This window comes from Erpetoichthys calabaricus, chromosome 5 (assembly GCF_900747795.2).
Source record: "Erpetoichthys calabaricus chromosome 5, fErpCal1.3, whole genome shotgun sequence".
Lineage (NCBI taxonomy): Eukaryota > Metazoa > Chordata > Cladistia > Polypteriformes > Polypteridae > Erpetoichthys > Erpetoichthys calabaricus.
In genome coordinates, this window is record NC_041398.2 from 8,049,577 (window position 1) to 8,074,182 (window position 24,606).

General features: G+C 42.6%; 4 protein-coding genes across 10 annotated transcripts in view; 2 read left to right on the plus strand and 2 right to left on the minus strand.

Annotated features, from left to right (window-relative positions):
- Positions 1-24,606, plus strand: part of LOC114641514 (gastrula zinc finger protein XlCGF7.1-like) — a 688,851-nt gene that overhangs the window by 400,742 nt on the left and 263,503 nt on the right. The window lies entirely within an intron of this gene.
- The window catches only part of LOC114641540 (tigger transposable element-derived protein 1-like), a 769,935-nt gene that overhangs the window by 243,208 nt on the left and 502,121 nt on the right, over positions 1-24,606 (minus strand). Inside the window, exon 6 of the mRNA XM_051927830.1 lies at positions 14,356-15,525. The gene's annotated coding sequence lies outside the window, so the exon portion shown is untranslated. The remainder of the gene's footprint in view (positions 1-14,355; positions 15,526-24,606) is intronic.
- The window catches only part of LOC114641539 (zinc finger protein 501-like), a 419,195-nt gene that overhangs the window by 60,761 nt on the left and 333,828 nt on the right, over positions 1-24,606 (minus strand). For 2 of the 5 annotated variants that reach the window (XM_051927949.1, XM_051927948.1), the window contains exon 2: positions 17,029-18,006. The exons of 2 other annotated variants lie outside the window; for them this stretch is intronic. In XM_051927949.1, the coding sequence (XP_051783909.1) occupies positions 17,029-18,006 (978 nt within the window). Of the gene's footprint in view, positions 1-17,028; positions 18,007-21,370; positions 21,625-24,606 lie in introns of those variants that run through there. One more of the 5 variants, XM_028790553.2, reaches the window with a different exon arrangement.
- The window catches only part of LOC114641511 (E3 ubiquitin/ISG15 ligase TRIM25-like), an 88,559-nt gene that overhangs the window by 17,265 nt on the left and 46,688 nt on the right, over positions 1-24,606 (plus strand). Inside the window, exon 7 of one of the 2 annotated variants that reach the window (XM_051927829.1) lies at positions 1,079-1,873. The exons of the other annotated variant lie outside the window; for it this stretch is intronic. Within the exon in view, the coding sequence (XP_051783789.1) occupies positions 1,079-1,620 (542 nt within the window). The 3' untranslated portion in view covers positions 1,621-1,873. Of the gene's footprint in view, positions 1-1,078; positions 1,874-24,606 lie in introns of those variants that run through there. 2 annotated transcript variants of the gene reach the window in all.

Below are 24,606 nucleotides of genomic sequence, written 5' to 3' on the forward strand. Positions count from 1 at the left end.
AGGGGTCTCGACTTGTGTCTTGGTGAGCTTCAACACCCTGCTGCTCAAGACCCCCGAGACAGTGGAAATGGCCATTGACTTTCACAAACAGCAGTCACAACCTCTGACACTAGAAATGAATGATTCAGCAGTCAATATGGTGGACTCCTTCAAAGTTCTGAGCACAACAATCACAAACACTCTCAGCTGGGACATGAACACCACCACATCAGTAAGAAGGCACAGCGTTTATTGGACTTCTTATGCCACATAAAGAAATTAAATATTTCACAGCCAATCCTTGTTCAGTTTTACAAAGACGTAATTGAAAGTGTAATCACATTCTCCATTGGTGTCTGGTTTGGCTCACCAACGGCACACTCCATAAATGAATGACAGCGTGTGGTGAGGTCTGCTGTGCTCTTCATCTGTGCAGACCTGTAGACATCTCGTGTCACTAACCGTGTCATAAGGACCACCACGGACTCATCTCAGCAGCTCATCACTTCTTCACACAAACTCCCAAACACTTCAGTCAATTCAAACTCAAACTAACAGACACCTCCATAGTTTCTTAGCCAGAGCGACAGCCTCTCCCAGCAGTGTCTTAGCCGTCTTCTATGTGTATTCATGTGTTCTGTCAGAGACTGTGTGTGTGTGTGTACAGTGTGAGGACATGTGTGTGTGACACAGGAATACACACTACACACTCACACTCTCACCGGCACATCACTATCGCCACATCTCCTTTATAATTGGATTATTCTACAACTTGGTGTGAAGTTTGTCTTTTTCACTTCAGCTACTTCTATTATTTGTCTGTGATGTTGTGTTCCGTTATAAGGAGCTCCAAATCTACCAAGTCAGATTCCTGCACATTAAGTACTGGAGAATAAAAGGGATTCGGATTTATTGTGATTCGAGGATTTCGTTTTAAACACCCTCACAGATTCTGTCCAATCAGATGAGCTCTTTACTATTAGTGTCTCGTCAGCGCAGCTCCTGATTGGTTCTTGTTAATTGTCTGTGTTGTGCTCCACCCCCAGTCCCGTTACACACTCCTAGATTTCCTCACTCGTTTTCTTTTCTCTCCATTCAGACTTCTGTCCCCTCACCCTGGACATCAACACTGCACACAGAGACCTCCGTCTGTCTGAAGGGAACAAGAAGGTGACATGTGATGGGACAAAAGCCAAATATCCTGATCATCCTGACAGATTTGACTGCTGGCCCCAAGTTCTGTGCAGAGTGGCTCTGACTGGGACTCGCTGTTACTGGGAGGTGGAGGGTAGTGGAGACTTCATGGAGATTGGAGTCGCATATAAAGGACTGAGCAGGAAAGGAGGAGGTGATGAGTGCGGCCTTGGAAACAACAACAAGTCCTGGAGTTTGTGGTGTTCTGATTCCCAGTACTCTGTGCGTCACAATAACAAGCGCACTGTAATCAGCGCCCCCTACAGCCCCAGAATAGGTGTGTATCTGGACTGGCCTGCTGGCTCTCTGTCATTTTATAGCGTCTCACACACAATGACCCTCCTGCACACGTTCAACACCTCCTTCACTGAGCCCCTCTATCCAGGGTTTTATCTTGATCCTCACTGCAGTGTAACAATCAGCCATTTGACACCATGTGACCACTGACCAGTACCCTCCACCGGTCACTTGATGTCCCCAGAATGTCAGGTCATCTTTGTGTTTGTAGTTTGCTATGTAATTAAATTTACAGGATGGGTGGGTTGGGAGGGCAGCACCTCTGTGATTGAATTTGTGGATGAGAATGTGGGGCAAGTGTGGCTGTCAGGGTCTCCATTTTTATTGGGTTTGAGTAGCCAATCAGGTGTTTGTATCATAATGAGGGGTGGAGACACCTCAGACCTACAAATACCAGTCTGACCAGCAGACTGCGCTATACACACTCGGCATCGAGAGCTCTTGAATAGTTGACTATATGTAGGAGCAGAGAGTGACAGATGGGACTGGAGTGTTGTCCATTCACCAGACATTTTGTGACCCTCCATTGGTCACTCAAAGGGTCCTTCACTTCATAATGAATTCACTGTGAATGTCTGAAGACGAGGACTCACCGGTCAGTCAGATGTCGGCCATACTGACAGAGTTTGGTGTTTTAGTTGATGTCACATTAAACTTTAAACTGCACCTCCTCCTTGTCCCCGAGTTGTCACTCTTGGTAAACTGAAAGCTCCAACATCTTCACAAAATGAATTCTTGGTCAGTTGGCACACACTTGACATGGGTATAAATGTGTGGCTTTGCAGTGGACTGGCACCCCGTCCAGGGTTGGCCCACCTTGTCCACAAATCTGAGATTGAAAAGCAGATAAGAAAGACAACGAATGGACAGAAGGGGTCACTGATTGGTTAGTCGCCACACTACTGCCTCTTGTGGCCACTCTAAATATTAAACAACACTTTATATAAAAAGGAAATCTAAAAGATAAAAGCAGAAAGCATTCAGTGAAATCCTGAGCAGTGAAACAAGAAAGGAGAGAATGAGAAACAATCAGAGAGTCAGACGAATGGAGACTTTAACAGGAGGACTGAGGGGTGGGACTGAAGTGCAGTGGCGCCCTCTAGTGGACACCCGCCATATTACACACATGGGAAAGGGGGGAGAAAAGAATACAGTGCAGTGTAGAAGAAATAAGAATAAAGTAAAAACACAAGAATAAAACACCTGAAATAAAGAACTTTAAATATTATATCTAAAACTAAGATTGAAATGAATTAAGAGCAAAATAAGGGTGACACGATCACACAGTCACATGACCTTCAAAGCTGACAGCTGAGCTGATTCTTCTGTAGCCAAACTGCCCCCCCCCCCACCTAGTGGCCACTCTCAATATTAAATGAATGGCAAGACTGAGGGAGAGGAAAGATTTGGGTTTGATCAAATGGATATTTAGTGCAGATTTCTTAATATTGTCATTACCTCTAAGGACAGTGCGGCTTTGTTGGGTTCTGGAAGATTCTCTATCGGGAAAGAACATTTATTTGAATTAATCTTTGTAATAATCGTTATGTATTAACAAAATACAAATCTAATAATTGTTTACATTTTGTAAAATAAACTCCCAATGGTGTTTGGTGAATAAACGATAAGGATGACTGACATTTGTCAAATCTGCTCATCTGTGACCTTCTGACTTGTCACCACCTCTGCTCACATCTCCTGTGTTGTCTGATCTGAAGATATAACACTCCGTATTGATGATCCATTTCTTAATAGCACTGGAAAAGGCAGAATATGACAATGGGGTGAGTAACAAATAAGATGTTGATTTGGATTGAATATTTGATTTGTAAGTCTAGCAGTGAAATCGATCATTTAGACCTGAGCACTGCTCTCCATTCCACATCTGAGTGTATGCGCTCTGTCATGTGTCCTGTGTGCCCCTGTGTGTCTGCTGTGCCCTTGTATGTCCACTCCAGTCTGACCTCCCGCCCCCCCCAATACTGAGATGTTCAGTTACTAATAAAGATGGACATTAAATGGTGAATTTGACACTCATGGACACCACAAGAAGTTGAAGTGCATTGAGGACTGAAGTCAGCTGTGATGTTTCATTTTGGGTTTCATTTCTTCCTTAAATGAGTTTCCATTTTCTTTACATTTTTTCTTATTTTTTAATGAATTGTTTTATAAATGGCATTGATTTTATTGTTTTATGTATGGTGTTTTGTTGAATATTTTGTTTGTAAGTATTATGTTTATGTATTTGTTTAGTTTTGTTGTCCTTCATTTTCACCTGCATGTTCCATGTGGAGTCCAGGGGGGCGGGGCCACTTGACACTGCAGCAGGAGCTCCGCCCCCAGGGGTATTTAAGAGAAGCTGCAGATAATAGAGCCGCTCCAACACTGGGCTCTGTCCTGTCTGGTAGGCTCTGCTTTACGTTTTGATGTTTGGTGGTCCTTGTGGTCTCCTGGTCTGGTTTCGGTTTGTTGGTCACTTGAGGCTTTTGCTTTTTTACACCTGCCTTTTCATTTTGTTTAAGTATTTATTAATCCTTTTTTAATTTTTAAAATAATTATTTAAATATTCAGTAAGCTTTCTTTGATGTTATTGTGCCAGAGGTATTTTTGTTTTTCTATATTTACATTTACTCTCTTAGGAAATCATTTCATCTAAAAGACATTAAAAATAATAAAAGATATATTGAACACTCAAAAAGGTTCTTTCTTTCTTTCTTTCTTTCTTTCTTTCTTTCTTTCTTTCTTTTTTGACAGAGCCCAGAGCCTTGTGTGATTGCTGGTGTCGTAGTGGCTGTGGTGATGCCAGTGACGTCATTGTGCCAGTGTCCCTCAGGGTCACGTGTCGTTTGAAATGAGCCTTTGTCGTGTGTGTAAAGTCTGTAAATTGTGTTCTATATCTTCATGATATTTAGCTCAAGACTAAACAGATGACCTTAAACACAGGGCACTGCCATGGTCAGTTAACATCATAGTCAGTCTGTTCTCCCGAATTGTACCCATCACAGTGCCATCTGTGTGAGCTGAGCAGGAGTTCAGGAGACCCTCCAGCTGTATTGATGATCTGATCTCCTGTGGAGTGAAAGGCACCAGGACTACATTGGTGTACAGCTTGGGAGATGAAGACATGCTGTGGTCCAAGCTGTAGCTGATTACAACCTGTGAACAGAAGGAGATGCTATGGGACTGGAAATTACAGCTTGAGACAGGAGATTGTTAAAACATTAGAAACTTTATTATTTTAAAAAACGGATGTAACTCAAACAAGATTAAAGAGTCTGAGCGAATTTATCCATCATATTGACAGCCAGCCAGTCAGGTGTATTTTACAATCACGTGTTGTGAAACTCGCATTGAATTTTATAATAAATAGGCCTCATCTCAGAAGAAGAAGAAGATGAAGAGAACAGAATGACGTCAGCAGAGGACACCAGCCACGTGCCACCGCTGTCATGTGATCGTCAGCCAAGCATCTCATGAACAACTTCGAGTGCTCGATCAACGCCGCCCTGGACATTCATCGTGACATCTTTAACTTTCGTAAGCTTTTACCAAAGACTATATATATCCAGACTTTGCTCTCCACGGTGTGTTTGATGCTTTTCTCTACTGGTATTATTGCTCTTTAATAAACACCATGCTGCTTTTATCTTTCTTCACTTTGTCTTCATATCCAGAGTGATTGAGGTAATAAAGTAATTTGTGAAGAGCGCCTGGCGCAGTGTGAAGTGCCATACAAAGAATGCAGTTTGTTGTGTTTTACTGAAACGTGGCTAACTAACACCTTCCCAGATGCTAACTTGGAGCTACCCGGGTTTAGCACAGTTAGAGCGGACAGAGACGCAAGTACCTGCGGAAAGCACAAAGGAGGAGGACTCGCTCTCTATGTTAATACACGGTGGTGCAACTCTGGACATGTAAACTTTAAAATCTCCACTTGCTGCAGGGACATCGAACTGTTGGCTGTAAGTCTGCGTCCCTATTACTTGCCCAGAGAGTTTGGACATGTCATTGTTGTTATCGTTTACATTCCTCCTCGGGCGGACATGGAGACAGCGAGTGACATCATCCATTCTGCTGTTGCCAAGTTACAACTTGCGCTTGTGCTAATTACTGGAGACTTTAACCATGTGACGCTCGACAAAACATTATCTGCCTTCTCCCAGTATGTGGACTGTAACACCCGGGGAAATAAGACTATTGATTTACTGTATGCAAACGTTAAAGACGCATACGGCGCTACCCTGCTGCCTGCGCTTGGGAAAGCAGATCATAACCTGGTTCTGCTTCAGCCTCACTACACACCAAGAGTTAGGGTCCTACCTGCAACCACACGCTCATTCAGGAAGTGGTCCCCTGAGGCTGAGAATACTCCGAGAGACGGCTTTGAAACTACAGACTGGGATATCCTGCAGGGATCACATAGTGAGAACATTGAGGAGGTTGTTGACTGCACTACTGACTACATCAACTTCTGTATGGACATTGTAGTTCCAGTAAGAACTGTACGCTGATATGCTAACAACAAGCCATGGACTACAAGTGACATCAAGGGCCTTTTGAACCAGAAGAAAAGGGCTTTTAAAGGCGGTGATCAGCATGAGCTCAAGCGCGTGCAGAAGGAACTCTGAGTCCAGCTCAGGGTGGCGAAGGAGCACTACAGGAGAAAGCTGGAACAGAAGTTGCAGAATAACAGCATGAAGGAAGTGTGGGATGGGATGAAGATCATCACTGGCTGCAGCTGGAAGCGGGGTGTCACCATCGAGAGAGATGTGGAGAGAGCAAACCAAATGAACAACTTCTTTAACAGGTTTGACCACCCTAACCCACTCTCACTCTTAACCCACCCTCCACCCATCCATCTGCTGATACCAGCATAGGAGAGACATCCCCACCCACAATTACAACAGCGCAGGTGAGCAGAAAGCTGAGGAGACTTCGTGCCAGCAAAGCAGTGGGTCCAGATGGAGTATCGCCACGACTGCTGAAGGTCTATGCATCGGAGCTGAGGGGTCCCCTGCAGCGCATCTTCAACCTGAGCCTGGAACAGGGGAGAGTCCCGAGGCTTTGGAAAACATCTTGTATCACCCCAGTCCCAAAGGTATCACGTCCTAGTGAGCTGAATGACTTCCGGCCTGTTGCTTTGACATCATATGTGATGAAGACCATGGAGAGGCTGCTGCTTCACCACCTGAGGCCACAGGTTCAACACACCCTTGACCCTCATGCTACACCGATCCCTCTCTCACTTGGACAGAGGTAGTGGTGCTGTAAGAATTATGTTTCTAGACTTCTGTATCGACTTCAACACCATCCAACCTCTGCTCCTTAGGGACAAGCTGACAGAGATGGGAGTAGATTCATACCTGGTGGCATGGATCGTGGACTATCTTAAAGAAAGACCTCAGTATGTGCGTCTCGGAAACTGCGCGTCTGACATTGTGGTCAGCAACACAGGAGCGCCACAGGAGCGCCACAGGGGACTGTACTTTCTCCGGTCCTGTTCAGCCGATATACATCGGACTTCCAATACAACTCAGAGTCCTGCCACGTGCAAAAGTTCTCTGATGACACTGCTATTGTGGGCTGCATCAGGAGTAGGCAGGAGGAGGAGTATAGGGACCTAATCAAGGACTTTGTTAAATGGTGCGACTCAAACCACCTACACCTGAACACCAGCCAAATCAAGGAGCTGGTGGTGGATTTTAGGAGGCCTAGACCCCTCATGGACCCTGTGATCATCAGAGGTGACTGTGTGCAGATGGTGCAGACCTATAAATACCTGGGAGTGCAACTGGATGATAAATTAGACTGGACTGCCAATACTGATGCTCTGTGTAAGAAAGGACAGAGCCGACTATACTTCCTTAGAAGGCTGGCGTCCTTCAACATCTGCAATAAGATGCTGCAGATGTTCTATCAGACGGTTGTGGTGAACACCCTCTTCTACGCGGTGGTGTGCTGGGGAGGCAGCATTAAGAAGAAGGACGCCTCAAGCCTTGACAAACTGGTGAGGAAGGCAGGCACTATTGTTGGCATGGAGCTGGACAGTTTGACATCCGTGGCAGAGCGACGGGCGCTGAGCAGGCTCCTATCAATTATGGAGAATCCACTGCATCCACTAAACAGGATCATCTCTAGACAGAGGAGCAGCTTCAGCGACAGACTGCTGTCACCGTCCTGCTCCACTGACAGACTGAGAAGATCGTTCCTCCCCCACACTATACGACTTTTCAATTCCACTTGGGGGGGGTAAACGTTAACATTATATAAAGTTATTGTCTGTTTTTTCCTGCATTGTTATCAATCTTTAATTCAATATTGTTTTTTGTATCAGTATGCTGCTGCTGGAGTATGTGAATTTCCCTTTGGGATTAATTAAGTATCTATCTATCTATCTATCTATCTATCTATATGATGCAAACTGCCAAGTTTATCGAGCTGCGGACGAAGAGCTCAGTCCAGTAATGACGAGTGCGTTAAAGTCAAACATTCACTCCGAATAAATGGTCGATAGCCGGGGATGTCGAGCCTTTGTCTTTCTGAATATATTCTCGGATACCAAAGGTGATATTTAGGTGTGAGATATATCGGAGACATCGCCCGTTGTTCGTGCCTACGATAAGTAAGTCTCTCGGAGTGCTGGGGAGAGCGGACTGTACTTGTGTTATTCAGACGGCACTCGTGTGTGTTAAAGTGCTGCGTATAACGTGCTGTGTGTACGTCTTTCATACGGTACTTGTGTGTGAGGGTCTGTGTGTCTGCATATGTCTCGGTCTGTGTGTGTTCATCTTAAAGTGCGACAGGAGACCAACCCGGTAACAAACTTGACGAGCACACTGACCCTTAAAGAAAAGAGGTAAAGGGTAAGGAGAGGGAAATCCCACGATAATACAGCCTCAAAGCGACACTTCAAACATCTGCGCTTTGAAAGCTCGACACGTCAGTATTGAGCAGACCACCACTAATTGTGACCCCCTGGAATTAGGATACGGTCAATAAAAAGTGAAAGACTCCGAGGTCTGTGAACATCAATGGAAGAAATGACTTTCACCGCGGACAATGTAGACGTCTTAAACTAGAAGAGAAATGTACAGTTTGTGTGTATAAAATCTGAGGAGGTGAAGTGAGTTTGAAAGAATTTACCCCAGTGACGTCAACTGTTTGCAACCCCAAATTAGAAGATGGGATGGAATGGAAAAGGCAAATAAAAAAAACAGAAAAGCGGAGATTCTTAAATGTACTTGTGCTTTGATTTCATTGCAGACAGTATGAAGCCAAGATATTTCATGTTCTGTCTGCTCAACTTCATTTCATTTGTTATTATACATCCATTCCTGCATTTCAGGCCTGCAACACATTCCAAAAACAGTTGGGACGGGGGGCAAATTAAGGCCAGTAATGAGGTGAAATAATTAAATAATGATGTGATTTCAAACAGGTGATTGTAATCGTGATTTGTACCCACAAAAGACTAAGGCTCTGAGGACCCTAAATGGGCAGAGGATCTCCAGTTTGTCAACACACGAGTGAGAAAATGATTGTTTAAAAACAATGTTCATCAAAGAAAGAGTGGAAGGGATTTGCAAATCTCTCCCTCTGTGGTGTGTAATATCATTAAATGGTTCAGCAATCTGAGGAATTTCAGGGTGCAAAGCACAAGGGCAGACCACCTGTAATCTCAGACCCCTCAGACCACAGGCACTGCATCAAGGTGCGTCACTCATCAGTAGCTGACAGAACCTCATGGGATGATGAGGGATTACTTCGGCAAACTGTCATCAAGCACTACAATACGGAGTTCATCCACAAATACCACTTCAATCTTCACTGTACAATAAAGAAGCCTCATGTTCACCGTGTTCAGAAGTGGCATCACCTTCTCTGAGCTTAGAGGGGTCTGAGATGGACCATCGCACAGTTGAAGTGTGTATTGTGGTGAGACGAATCAGGACTCTAGATCTTTATTAGAAGAAATGAACGCCGTGTGCTCCAGACCATCCAGACTGTTATTAGCAACAAGTCCAAAAGCCTGCAGGGCCTGTCATGGTGTGGTGCTGTGTCAGCGCCCATTTATACTTCTGTGATGGCAGCAATAATGAAGAAAAGTACATTGACATTTTAGAGCAACACGGCTGAGGAAGAAGAGGGCACGGCTACTGGACTGGCCTGCCTGAAGTCCTCACCTGTCACCAGTAGAGAATGTGTGATAATTCTGAAATTAGAAATGTGACAACGACGACCCCATACTGTGTCAAAGACGTGTTTGGAGGAAGAATGGGACAAAACAGCAACAAAAACGTCTCATTGCTTGGTATCCTCAGTGCCAAAACGTCTTTGATGTGTCGAGAGAAGGAATGGCGACTTTACAAAGTGGTGAATGCTTTACTGACCCCACTTGTTTGGAATGTGTTACAGGTCTGAAATGAAGGAATGGATGAACATTAAGAAAGGAAATGAAGTACGCAGAGAAAACATGAAATGTCTCGGGTCTGCAATGAAATACAGTTCAAAGGACATATAAGAATAAATGAGTTATATATATATATATATATATATATATATATATATATATATATATATATATATATATACACATATATATACATATACATATCAATACGTCACACTGCACACTGGTGAATGACCACCAGACAGATGCTTTGTGATTGTCATTTAGACCAGAAGAAGCCTTTGTGAAGATCTCGTTACATAACAGGGTCCAAGTAAGAGAGACATTTCTGCAGTGCTTAACACCTTCTCTCCCTTTCCGTGAATTTTCAGAAGGTTCCCCAGCTGTGGAAGACATCCTGTGTGGTCCCAGTGCCAAAGAAAGGACATTCCAGCAACCCCAAGGACTTCAGACCAGTTCCTCTTATTTCATAGATCATGAAGACCTTTGAGAGGCTGGTCCTAAAACAGCTACGGCCTCTCATTTCAGCACATCTGGATGGTCTGCAGTGTGCCAATCAGACACATATCAGTGTGGAGGATGCTGTCGTCTGTCTGCTCCACAGTCCTACTCTCACTTGAACAAAGCCGGCACCACAGTCATGATCATGTTCTTGGGTATCTCCATGGCCTTTATCACCATTCAGCCTTATCGACTATTGAAAAAGCTTAAGGCTATGCATCATGATGACCCCCTCAGTCTCCTGTACTACGTGAACAACAGACGAAAGTTTGTGAGGTTCAAGGGCTGTGTGTCAGAACTGGTGGTTGTGAAGATGCAGGTTCTACACCATGATCCCATCTAGGCTTCTGTGGAGGTCTCGGACCCGACACCGTCGGTAATGTCAACCGATGAGCTAGACAGTGAAGACATCAACAACGAAGCAAGGGGATGGTGCAAAAAGTGCAAAGTGCTTTTATTAAAAACCAAACCAAAAACAGTGTCCAAACAAAAAAGCGCAGTGTCTCCAATAGTTCTTAAATAAATAATCTGTTAAAACAGGTGAAATGTGGAGGTTAAAATCTAATAAATACATCCTTTTAAAATGAGGTTAAAATGATAATGGCTGGAAGCAGTCTTGTCTTAAAACTCCGGGTGTTTTCTTCTTTCTACTGGCGGCTTCTTCTCCCTTAACCTCCGTTCCTGTTCTTTCCTTTTTTCTGTCCCCCTATCCGCCTTCTACTATATATTACAGGGACGTGGATCAGGTGTGGCGATTAACAACTCCAGGCAACAATTACGGATGCACACTAGAACCGCTCCAGCCGCACTACCATGGCCCCTCTAAGCTGCAAATGCGGTGATTATCTATTTAAAAAACTGGCCTTTTTGATCTGAGCTGTGGACCCACTAAACCACAGTGGTGTGTAATACTGGAGCACCTTTGGTAAATGTTCTGCCTCTCTTCTTGTTCACCCTCTACACAACAGACTTCCAGTACAATCCCAGCACTTACCACCTGCAGAAATTCTCAGAAGACTCCTCCATCATTAGCTGCATTAATAATGGAGAACAGTCAAAGTACAGGAGGCTTGTGGAGAATTTTGGCTTGTGGTGCAGGGAGAACAACCAGCTGATCGAATATCAACAGAACAAAAGAGTTGGTGATGGAAATCTGGCAGGCCAAAGAGCCTCTGAGACCACTCGCTGTTCAGAGGGAGGACATGCACGTGCTGCAGAGCACAAGTACTTGGGGTCCATATGAGCAGCAAACTGGACTGGTCTGACCACACAGTGGTGCTATACAAGAAGGGTCGGAGCAGACTGGACTTCGTGAGCTGACTCAGGTCTTCTGATGTGTGCAGCAAGCGAGTAGCCCGTGTGTTGTTCTACGCTGTGGTCTCCTGGGGCATCCAAACGAAGCACAAGGCCTGAAGAAACCAATCAGAAAAGCTGGTCCATCATAGGGCAAACCCTGGACACACTGGGCGCTGTGGTGGAAAGAGGATGGGGGAAAAACTGGAGGTCACCAGGAAAAATCACTTCCAGATGTGGCTCTCTGGTGGGCACGTTTACCCACAGGCTCATTCCTCCACAGTGTGCTAAGAAGTGCCTTGGGGGTCTTTGCTACCCACTGCAATGCTTCATTCTAACATTCGGAACTAAATGCTGATATTCTAAGTTTATTTTGCTATTTCTGCACAATTTAAATTGATTGATTTCATTGATGGATTAATTGAACTATTTGTCTTGTGAGTCAACATCTTTGATATTTTTTCGTTTCTGCTGCTGTTTGCATCCAAAGTTCCCCTTGGGATTCATAAAGTTTATCTAAATTAATTTAGGTTCCCTCTTTAAGATTTTTTGATGACATCCCAGTCAATGTGCCCTCACTTTGAAGGACAACTTTGGGTCAGAGAGGACCAAACTGTCAACTTTCTTGAGTCTCCAGATGAGTTCAGTCTTGTAAAAGTGAGAAGTTTAAATGAGACCATCAATCAGGAACTTCTCACACATAACAATTCAACATGGCAAAGCAGGCCTGGTTGTTCAGTCACTTGTTAAGAGTCCTCATTTCTCTTGTCACACTCATGCCACATTAACGATGCTAAGCCTTTAAGGATGATGTGCAGTGCTGTGTGGAGTTGTGTTTGTGCTCAGGGGTCAAGGGAAGACCCTTGTTGGTAGTGGAGTGCACTCATTGTCTTTCCGATGTGCTCCTTCTTCAGGTCTTTGGTCTGACGTTGTCTTCCTCAGCTCATTTTTAGACTCTTTGCCTTGACTCTTTTTGGCACAGGAGTTTTGGCACTGAAGCCCCCAACACAGCATAATGGCACAGAGCTAATAAAGACCCCCAGGGGTGTCACAGAATGTCCAACTCCAATACCTATAAGGAGGATACAAGCTGCTTTGATTGTGAATAAAACAGCAGATCAGCCAAAGACGATGGGGTCGGCTTTGTTGCTCCTTATGTTGAATGGACGGTGTTGTTGTGTCAGCCACTAATATCCAGAGATGATCTGCTGGACGGCAGCGTGAATAATGTCCACCTGCTTTATGAGTTTCAGTTAGAACTGTCATCTGGCAAGAGGAAATGTGGATAATCAGATGTTTGCACATCGAGAAACTGCAGCAAAACTTAACAGCAAAAGAATCGGAGCAGACACTGACAAAAACCAAAGTGCTTAACGGAGTCATAATGAAAATCAGCAGCAGTCACCGACTAGAAGATATGCCTTAAACCTCGATGTTAAAACTGCAAACAAACTAAAAATGGTATTTCTCTGAATTGATCATCAATCCTATGAGTCCCCACAGTGAAGTTCTTGGAGGGTTGAATCCTCAGCCTCAGGCCATCGACATAAAAATGTACAATAATTTAAAGGTGTAACGCCACAAATATCTACACACAAAACTTTAAAGGTAGACAAAGCGAGATTTGTCAGGAGCCGATAATCAGACGATGTACCATCTCCAAAATCTAGACGCTGAGCCGTTAATGCGGTCAAAGTGAGAATAAGCCTGAATTTATACTCACACACTGAAGCTGATTAACAGTCGGATCCACAATCTTGGATTCTGCCTCACGTGTGATGAAGGGTGTGAGGCCGAGCGTCGGTGATGTGGCACTTAATTCTAGGGAGGCAACAGTGCAACACGTCCTAACAACACAGTCAAGAAGGATAAAGATACAAAATGGCAACAGGCCACACTTACAATTTAGCAATAAAAACAGTTTATTAATTGTCAATTCATTATTAACACCAAATGCTCATGTATTAATAATCTCTAATGTACAAGGCCTCCAAGAACTCAAAGTAAAGAAGCAGAAAATTTTTTTAAAGCAAACCAAAATGTCAAGAACGTTCACATTGTAACAGGCCTGGCTCATCTTTGATTAACTCTGCTGGTTATCAGATGAAATGCAGAAAGCAAGCTGATGAAATGTCGGCTAACAGGAGCGCCGCAGAACAATCCCACCACTCAGGTGAGTCCTTCTGAATGAAGACAGACCAGGGAGGGCAGCTGGCTTTGTTCACGTCTTACAAGTCTGTCCTTCTCAGAGTGCCATCCACTTTGTGCTCCAGTCCCAAACTCCAAATGTGCTACGGGGTGCAGTGGGGTTGCCGATCTGGAAGTGGCACTCTATACAGGGCTGATGAATGGTGCCATAAAAATCTACAAAAGTGATTGATCACAAATGTCACATTACGTGTTTGTGTGATCTTTGTGATGACATTACAGTTTCAGAACACGCTAACTGATAAATAACAGACTTATTCAGTGCATGGTCACAGATTTGAAATCAAAAACACATCAACTCTGAAGTCTGCATGCCACGGCTGTCCTCAACAGTCCACTCAGGAGTGACTGACAGTTGTTTCCAGCAATTAGCTTTCTTCTTTCGTTTTCAATTGGTACCTGCCTTTTCTGTGCTGTCCTTTCTGATTATGTCCACGTCACCACTGCCACTGAGTGTATTTCATCGATGTCACCTCTTCATTTTGTAGTTTCCACTTTTTATATTTTTCTACCTTCTTGCATTTCATGTCCAATGTAACCTTTTTAGGTAAGTCCTTGTAAGTGTCAAGCTATACTCACACATTTGAAAACATCAATGACATGAAATGTAAAAAGAGTGTGGCCAAAAAATGAAACATAAACTTACAAAATACAGAAAGTCCAAGCAGAGTGAACCAATGGCGAGTAGTGAGGGGGTCAAATGTGACCTTCAGTGGTGGGGGTACAGAAGGGGCCACTTCTGCTTTTTGGAGTTTTCTGTGAAGTAAATGAAGCTGAAGCTTTGTGTAGCTGACACTCTCTCAGAGCAGAGCTTTCTAATCGTCCATCCTGCTGTTGGAGTTTATTGAGCTCCTGTGGCCTCCAGCTTGTAGTCTCGATGTGAAGAAATATTGTCTTGGGTATCGATATGAAGAAGGTGCAGAACTCGAACTGAAACCTGAACCAACACATTCGGAGTATAGAGCGTCATTCACACACCACCCCAGGATATACTGACATGGAGCAAAGGAACATCTGTTATATTTTTAGGTTAATTAATTAAATTAACAGCTGGGTCAGCAGAGATCTCTGTGTGTTTCTGCTTTGTCTTCCCTTTTCTCTTATATGTCAGACAATAAAATCAGTTCATTTAATTTTCATTGTGTTCTGCATTCATTATTGTGTCCCATTTCTCAAAACATTCGGACGCCCTCTTCAGGTCTTAAACATTTCTCTTTGAACCCTGAATGTTTCATTTTATTTGTATTTCGATCTTCTTAAATTCCCACTTTTGGACTCACCCTTGACACACAGCTGATGAATGTGTTTGGTTTGTAAAGACTCATCATTTATAAATGATACCCTAAATTAGTGTAAAAGTCTTATAAAGCCCCTCTACATTGGTCTGTCATGTGACGGCTCTCTTTTTAGTCTCCTGTCCTCCTCGACTGTCCCTCCCCAGTATCTGATTGGACAGCATTGGCTGTCAGCTGACGTCACTAAATGACTTCTTCATTATCAGGGTTAAGAACGGCTGTCTGCACTCAGCCCCGGCGTCAGCCATCAGATGACATCCCAGAGACGGTACAAGTTCATTGCTACTCAGATAAGGCCCCATCTCCAAAGCTCTGAAACAAAAATATTCCCCTTGTTGTCAGTGGCACCTCCTGGTAGTTGGCACTACACTGTGGATTTGATTTGACTTCTCCATTTTTTATTATTACATTGACTTTTTCACAGTTGTGTTCCGCTGTTGAAGTTGTTATCACCGCACAGTTCTGTTGCTATCTCATTCTGTTGTCTGGTGTTTGTATTGTTCACCATCTTATGTCACAGCACTGGTGAAGAATGATCAGTCCCTGTATGGCTGATGTACTGGCATATGTACTTCATGAAATCTTAGGTGTTGCTGATGATGGCTGATAGAGGTGGACCACTTTCAACATTCAGAACAGCTAATAGGCTTAACACAAGTAAGCCAGTCATTTATGACGATGAAGGACAATGCTATCTGAAAAGCGTTTACCACATTTAGGACAACAATAAGTTTTTTCTTGCATCTATATCTTGTTGAAGAAGATTCTTGCTGTTTCTGAAATATGTGTTGCATTCCAGTGTGTTCATTCCAGTATGAATTCATATGTGTCTCTGAGGTTATCTTACATCTATGATCAGTTTGCCACTTTCAGTGTTTTCTCCACTATTGTTATGTACTTATTAACTACTTAAAACTAGAATCCTTTTCCTTATTCAGAAGATTTTTCCTCCATTTTTTACTCCAAAATGACTTTGTTTTTGTCACCGAAAAGATTTTCTGGAAGAGAACCCTTTACCACATTCCAAACAGGTGTACTGCTTTTCTCCAATGTAGAACCTTCTGTGGCACCTAAGTGCGCTTGGATGTGAGAATCGTTTGTCACACTCTAGACAGCAATGGGGTTTCTCTCCAGAGTGATTTCTCATGTGATTATTAAGAGTCGTACTGTTTAAGAAAAGTTTACCACAATCAGAACAGCTTTGTTTCTTACCAGAATGAATTATTTTATAATTGTGAAGAGAACTATTATATGAGAATGGCATTACACATTCATTACAACTGTAAGGCTTCTCTCCTGTATGAACACTCTTATGATTACAAAGAGAATTGCCACATTCCAAGCAATGGTGAGGTTTATCTCCCATGTGACATCTGATGTGACATTTCAGAGTGCTGAATTGTGAGAACTGCTTATCACATTTAGGACAACAAAAAGGTTTCTGTTCAGTATGAGTTCTGATCTGGCACTGAAGTGACCATAAATCTAAGAATAGTTTCCCACATTCAGAACAGCAATAAGATTTTTCTTCAGTATGGATTCTGGTGTGTCTATAATAACTTTTCTGGCTTGCACAACATTTGCCACATTCAGAACATGCATATGGCATTTTCTCTTCTATTTGAGTTTGTGTGTGTACTCGGTAACAGCTAATGCTGAAAAACATTTTTCCACATTGAGAACATCAATATGGCTTCTCTCCAGTATGAATTTGTGTGGGCCTTTGAGATACTCATTAGTCAGAAAATTGTTTGCCACATTCTGGTCAACAATAAATTTTTTGTCCCGTGTGGATTCTTCTGTGCTTCTTAAGAACACTTTTATATGAGAACGACTTACCACATTCTGGACAGCAATAAGGTTTTTCTCCTGTGTGGATTTTTCTGTGGGTCTGAAGATGGCATCTCCTTGAGAATGTCTTACCACATTCTGAACAGCAATGAGGTTTCTCTCCTGTGTGGATTCTTCTGTGCCTCTGAAGATGGCTTCTCCATGAGAACGTCTTACCACATTCTGGACAGCAATGAGGATTTTCTGCTGTGTGGATTTTTCTGTGGTTCTGAAGACTGCTTTTCTTTGAGAATGACTTACTACATTCAAGACACCAATATGTTTTTTCTTCAGTGTGGCTTCTTCTGTGCCTCTGAAGGTGGCTTCTCATTGAGAAGGACTTACCACATTCTGAACAGCATTGAGGTTTTTCTCCTGTGTGAATTTTTTTGTGCAACTGAAGATCACTTCTCCATGAGAACGATTTACCACATTCAGAACAGCAATGAGATTTTTCTCCTGTGTGGATTCTTCTGTGCCTCTGAAGACTGATTCTCTTTGAGAACGACTTACCACATTCTGGACAAGAATGAGGTTTTTCTCCTGTGTGGATTCTTCTGTGCCTCTGAAGATAGCTTATACATGAGAATGACTTACCACATCCTGAACAGCAATGAGGTTTTTCTCCTGTGTGGATTCTTTTGTGGTCCTGAAGACTGCTTCTCCTTAAGAACGACTTACCACATTCTGAACAGCAATGAGGTTTCTCTCCTGTGTGAATCTTCATATGCCTATTAAGATCACTTCTGTGTGTGAATTGTTTGCCACATTCCAAACATTTTTTTCCAGTGTGAATTTGGATTTGTTTCTCCACTTGCTGTTGATCAGTTTTGATGGCTTCTGTCTGTGTTACTCCAGTAGCAGGGAGAGAACTGAACTGTAAAAAGGCTGCTGACAGGTTCTTGGATCCTCTTGCTGATTTCTTCATATCTTTCTCATTGTATTGAAGAGAGGGCTGACCAAATGAAGGTGGAGAGAAGCTGCCATTCTTCTGTAAATCTGAAATAAGACAAATATTTTAACTATTTCTTTTCCTGACACCTTAATCAAAGGTGACATAATTGGTTACAATTCTCTTGTTTTTCCAACTGGAGCATAGACAGGTCATGTGACTTGCTCGAGTTCACATGGTGTCAATAACTGAATTTCAACCTGCAACTTCAGGGTTTGATGTCCAAATTCCTAACCACTACCCACCTTTTCAAATAAATGAAACAGTACAAGTAAAGTGGTGGCACACTGGTTGGAGTTCCTTCCTCACACTGTGGTGCCATTTATGGTCTGGCCACTCCGTGTTTGGTCTTTACATGTTCTGCTGCTGTCTGTTCAATTCCTCCACCTCTGTCTAATGTGTGAAAGACAGGCCTGATCAGATCAACTGATGACAAATCAAAATCAGCCAATTTTCACTCTAAATGACTTGACAGATAATCAGCAAATTAGCTGACCTTAACATCTGATCTTGAATGATAAAAAGCATACATGACAAAGTTTCAACTTTACCAAAATATACAAACACGTCCTCACCAGTCTAACAGTTTTATTGCCTTCCTAGAAGAGATAACAAATTTCTAGTTTACAAAAAGAAGTCATTCATGGATGATTCTCTGCTAACACTTTCAACAATACAAACCTTATTCAACATCTGAGAAGTCAACAGAAAAGGGACTGGTGTGAAGAACGAACTGTTCAAAGGCTGAGGGGACCAGTAAGCTTAGTCTAGCTCAGTCGCCTACTCTCACTCGGCCTCCAATAATGGCAGCACTTAGAAAACTCAAACTTATAATACAGACAGCAAGAATGCAAAAGACTTACTGTGACAGCAAAAACAGTGGACTTCATAAGCCTGGACTACCAGGTACTTTCAGTTCTGGAAGATGTCACCTTCTAGATCATTTAGATCCACGATTCCAAATGCCAGTGAGTGTTTATTGACTGATTTACTTGTATAATTAATTAACCAGGCATTAGATGTTTTGAGGGCGGCACGGTGGCACAGTGGGTAGCGCTGCTGCCTCGCACTTGGGTGATCTGGGGACCTGGGTTCGCTTCCCGGGTCCTCCCTGCGTGGAGTTTGCATGTTCTCCCCGTGTCTGCGTGGGTTTCCTCCGGGCGCTCCGGTTTCCTCCCACAGTCCAAAGACATGCAGGTTAGGTGGATTGGCGATTCTAAATTGGCCCTAGTGTGTGCTTGGTGTGTGGGTGTGTTTGTGTGTGTCCTGCGGTGGGTTGGCACCCTGCCCAGGATTGTTTCCTGTCTTGTGCCCTGTGTTGGCTGGGATTGGCTCCGGCAGACCCCCGTGACCCTGTGTTCGGATTCAGCGGGTTGGAAAATGGATGGATGGATAGATGTTTTGACTAAAATCCCATTTATTAACATTTCAGCGAATGTGTAGGTAGATGGGAGGAAAGGGATGCAGAGTTTTACTGAGCTGGTACGTAAATATAAATTATTATCAAGTGGACGTTGATTAGTTAGAAATTGTAATCAGCTCTCTTATTGGCTTGTTGGGTAAACCAGTATGAGCCTAGTTCTCAGACATAAATAAAATAATACTAATTATGCATAATAAGCATTGAGTTTGAATAGTCACTATACAGTTACTAATTCTGTAACAGATATTATTATCATAATGATTTTTTTTCACAAAATTAAACAATGGTACAAGGACAAGTATTTCACAGATGACTGCAAATATCAAACACATAAATTGCTTAGTGCCGGTGTCTCAACCACACAGACGCACTCGGAGTGACAGACGACAGCCAAGAGGTCCAAAGAAACTCCCCGCCAACAGAACTGCAGAATGTATGAAGAAATTGTCAATAAAGATAAAAACGATATTTGAGTCAGCAGCATCAGAGGTGAATGTTTATCTCTGTGAACCTTATACCACAAGAGATGCTGGGCCACCGGCTTTCTGGAGGACCAATAAAAGTTGTTTTCCTACCTGTGCCCTCCTTATACGAGTGGGGACAGCGAGGGTCTGTTCAGTACGGCAGAACACATCATGGATGACAGGAGGACCAGACTGTACTCAGAACATTCAGATATCCTTATATTCTTAGATAAGAACCTGAAGCGTTCACCAAGACTGACTCATTTTCGTCTTATCATAGTCGACTGCTACAAATATCTAATTGAACATTTTATTAGAAATGTGGAGTATGATTAAGACAGGCCTTTGTTGTGTTCAGTTTGTTTTTGTTCCATTATGTGTGCATTATGGGTAAATGTTCTTTGCGTATGTAGTATGTGGTAGCACTTTATTATAGAATGTGAAGTTTATGAATGGCTAAAAATACATTTATTATTATGAAGAAAAAAAAAAGAAAAACAATATTATTATTATTGATATCAGCAGATCCTAATGGAATGGTTGATCATTATCAGCTCTAAAGACTCTGATCAGAGCCTTCCTACCCAATAATGTGCTGAATTTGGGTTTTCTCTTCTTAATTGTAATGTATGTGATGATATTTACATCCTCTAGAACATAATCTGGCCTACAAAATAAATAAACAAATATATCCGCCTGTGTTATGGGGGCACAGTGTTCATCACAGCTGCTTTATTGTTCAGCTGTGCTGGGGTCAAATCCTGCCCACAGTTGTTCTACATAGGGGCTCTGAATGGTGTTTCTGGTTACTCCCCTCATCACCAAAAACATGCAGGTGAAGTGGAGTGGTGACTCCAAATTGACCTGATGTGACTGTGGGAGGCTGAAGGGCCCAAGATCATCTCCAAGTGAAGATTTCATACCACTGCCAACTTGTCCAGGCCATGCTGCCCCAGCAAGTTCAGGCTGAGAGTAGAACATGAGATGCTGAAAGAAGACCCTGAGACCCCCTGAATGTCATCATGTCTCATATAGGTAGCTCTTGTCACTGTTAACGTCAAAGTGCACGAGATTACCATTAGAAAGATGAGGCACATATTAGGTGGGCACTGGCTTGAGCAAATTCACTCTTATTTAGGGCACAGGGGTGAGGATTTTATTCTTATTTATTTCTTTTTGTGGACATTTCTGCCTTGACTGCCACACAATTTATGAAATATACATGCCTTTAACAAAATATGACTTTTGATATTCTCATTGAACGTAATGCGCTGTTGGCCTATCATACGTCACAACTTCAGTCAAACCTTCATGATGTTCAAGTCATGCGCTGAACACGCAAGTTTTTCTAATTTATCATTTATTAGGTAACCTATTGTTTGTTCAATGGGTCCGAGCAGATGGTCTTTATCCAAGTTCAATTAACTGTGTTTTCCACTCTCATTTCAATCTTCTAAAAACATCAAAGCACCCACTGTTAGAATTATAAATGCTCTTTCTTTTATATTTAATCACATTACTCACTTATTTCAACACTCCCAGGTGACTCTTCTCCTTCTCTCCGATTTCCCTCGGTGATTTTCTCTTCAGACTCCGGTAACTCTGATTTAAGCTCTGTAGAATTATCCTGCGTAGCCAGTCGTCCCATATTAGTGGACCAGAGATGAAAATTGGATGGAGATTTTTCACAGGCATTTTGCTTGAAAATATCTTCAGTTTCATGTTTTTGAATTTCAAGACCACCTGAGAAATCATTCAAATCCTCAGGTTTAATGGCAGCAGTCACCCTCTTGCACTCCTCCTCCTCTTTAAAAACTGAAATTCTTTCTTTGTGATCCTCCAGCTTCACACACACATCCTCTGGTGTGAGCCTCTCACAGTCCTCTTCTTTAATGTCCACCGTTCTTTCATCCACCCCATCTTCTTTGGCAGAGGCCATGCTCTGTGGGAAACTTTTCTCTCTCTTTAAGTGTTTGCCCTTCTCTTCTCAGATTCACTTCTCACATGGACAGCCCTGAGCTGGAGGCCATTAGACACCTCAGTGTGTGGACATGTGAAATGGGAAAGCCCTGTGAAAATAAAAGTGTAGAATTAACTTCATAAAGTCAGAAAAAATAATGAGCACACTTCAGTGTTACAGTGTCCTCCATGAGGTTTGGGTTAAAGACACATTTCTCTTGATTTCCTCCTCTTTCCACAGTTTAAAATTATAAATCAAACAATTCAGATGTGATCAAAGTGCATTGCAGACCTTCATTAAAGTGGATTTGCATACATTTCAGTCCCACCATTTAGATATGACAACACTTTATATACACGGCACCATCATGTTTGGACACAGCAATGGCAGGTCTATTAAAGCCGTCATATTTAGGGCTTTGCTGGCTATAGACTGACATGAACGTTAAACAGGAGTACGTGGTCTTCACATCATTGACACGTTCACACGTTTCAGTGCAGGAAGTGTTGTAAAGACAAAGAGACCATCACAAATTGTGACAATTCATTCATATGTTCTCAGATAAGAGTACATGGAGCTCCTCAGAAACTACTTAGTGATAATGGTGGGGAATCAAAGAGATGGCAGAGAATTTTAACATTGAAACAAACACCACCTCTGCATACAGTCCCTGGGGTAATGGACTACCTGAGAGACACAATCAGACACACATAGCAATTATACAGAAAGTGATAAAGAATACTGGATGTGACTGGTTAGTGCCAGATTAGCGCCAAGGGGCACTAATGGTAAAGAATACCATGCACAATATTTATGGGTACAGCTCATATCAGCCGGTGTTTGGCCGAAATCCAAATCTTCCTTGTGTTCTTGTTGACAGACCACCCGCCCTAGAAGGCACCACTAGGAGTGTGTCAGTGGAGCATATAATCCAGCACTGCACACTCCAAGAAGAGCATTTACTGAAGCCGAGTGTTCAGACCGAATACGGAGAGCACTCCAGAGACGGGTTAATTCTGAAAATGATAAATCTGAAACAAAGTGGACAACAAAAGAGTGGACTGTGCAAAATGGAAGGGACCTGCAGAGGTCATTGGACAGGATGGAGTTGTGAAATGTGTCAGACGTGGAGGTGCTCTTGGAAGGGCCCACCATTCTAGACTACGTAAAGTCAACGGTAAAGGTGACAATCGACATACCACCAGCAGTGAGAGAGATGAAGAGAGAGATTAATCTAACACTACATCAGATAATGAAGACACTGGAGATGAAAAGGAGACTCTAAACTATTCAGTCCCAGTAGAAGGTGTCGATGTTGAAGTTGAGCAAACTCACAGGTTAAGACGGAGTCATTGTGTTTGTCTACAAAAGGGGCAAACTGTGAGATATGTGGACAGAGATGTTGGCATACAGATAAAGTATTAGATTGGTCTGGCAAAGCAGAGATTGGTATAATTTAGAGTTTACTGATCCTGACAGCATTGCTGACACAGAAAGGTCTGTTGAGATATCAAGTGTGGATAATCTGCAAGTTGAACTAGAAATTAATGAACTGCAACTATGGGACTTGTGTGTGGAAATCACGGAGATATCAGCTGAGTCAGCAAAGCAGGAAGAGATAAGCAGCTGGGAAAGAAATGGAGCATCTGAGGAGGTGGAAAACCACAAGATGGATATGCCCTTTAAAAAGAGACTTCAGCAGAAAATCGTACCTAAAGACCACCTATTGGCACGAGGGTCTGAGGGACAAGATAGGAGTGGGCTCAACAGGGAAACACCAACATGGTCATCAGAATCTGCTCACCAAGGTCTCTGAGGCGGCACTGCCACTTTAAACAATGAGGAGAGACAGTTGAGCTCCAGCCCGTAATAGTCGAGTCTGCCGAACTTGAGCTCCGCAGTTTTCAGATTTTTATGGCTTCATACATTTTTAAAAATGTAACTATGTGATAGTCAACCCAGTGTAATTTGTTTTGTTATTCCAGCATTTCTGTGTTAAATGTTTAGCTAGACAATCGTTTCTTCATTGTGTGGCACAGATGTGAGTTCTATTTTTCTTTTTGGTTCAAATGTAAAAATCAGCATTGTGAGAATTAATAATCTGTTGCTTGTGTGAGTTTTTCTTTTGTGCAATGTGCATGTCCTGCGAAAATATTCTTGATTTATGAGATATGGACACGTGCATGACTCCACAACTCCACAATCTGTAATTAGTAAAGTTTGATAGCCCCGACTTATGATAAGTACACGGATTTACAAGAGTAGGACTATTCTTTGTTGAAAACCATATAGTTTAAAAATCGGGGTACGATTTATTAACAGTTGCCACGTGAGTAACCTTACTAACTTCGATGATTATCGATGATAACCTACTGCCGAACAAAAATAAGTTTTTACGTGTTTAATGTTAGCTTGTGCTACTTGCAACGTGTAATGATGGCGGGTCTGTTAATTACAGAAGATTTTAGTGAGTATAACAGAATATGAAAAGGAATAATTATAAAATGAAAGCTCAGTTGTGCTTACTGTGGTGGCTTTAAGTTTTTAACAAAAGCCATGCCATTGCGATATTTCCCGCTTTCCTTTTTTCACTATAACAACTCTTGTGTTTTTATACCTCAAAATCCGACATCACGGCAGTTTTTTCACTTAAAGTTAGTGGTCTGAATTCCTGTAGTAGCTGCGGTGCCCGACTCAAGCTTTTGAGGCACCGTACCAAAGTTTAGAGCAGAGACTGGATGCAGATGATTACACTTTATTCAAGAGGATTGGGAAATAACAGCCTACTGCAATGGTGAGA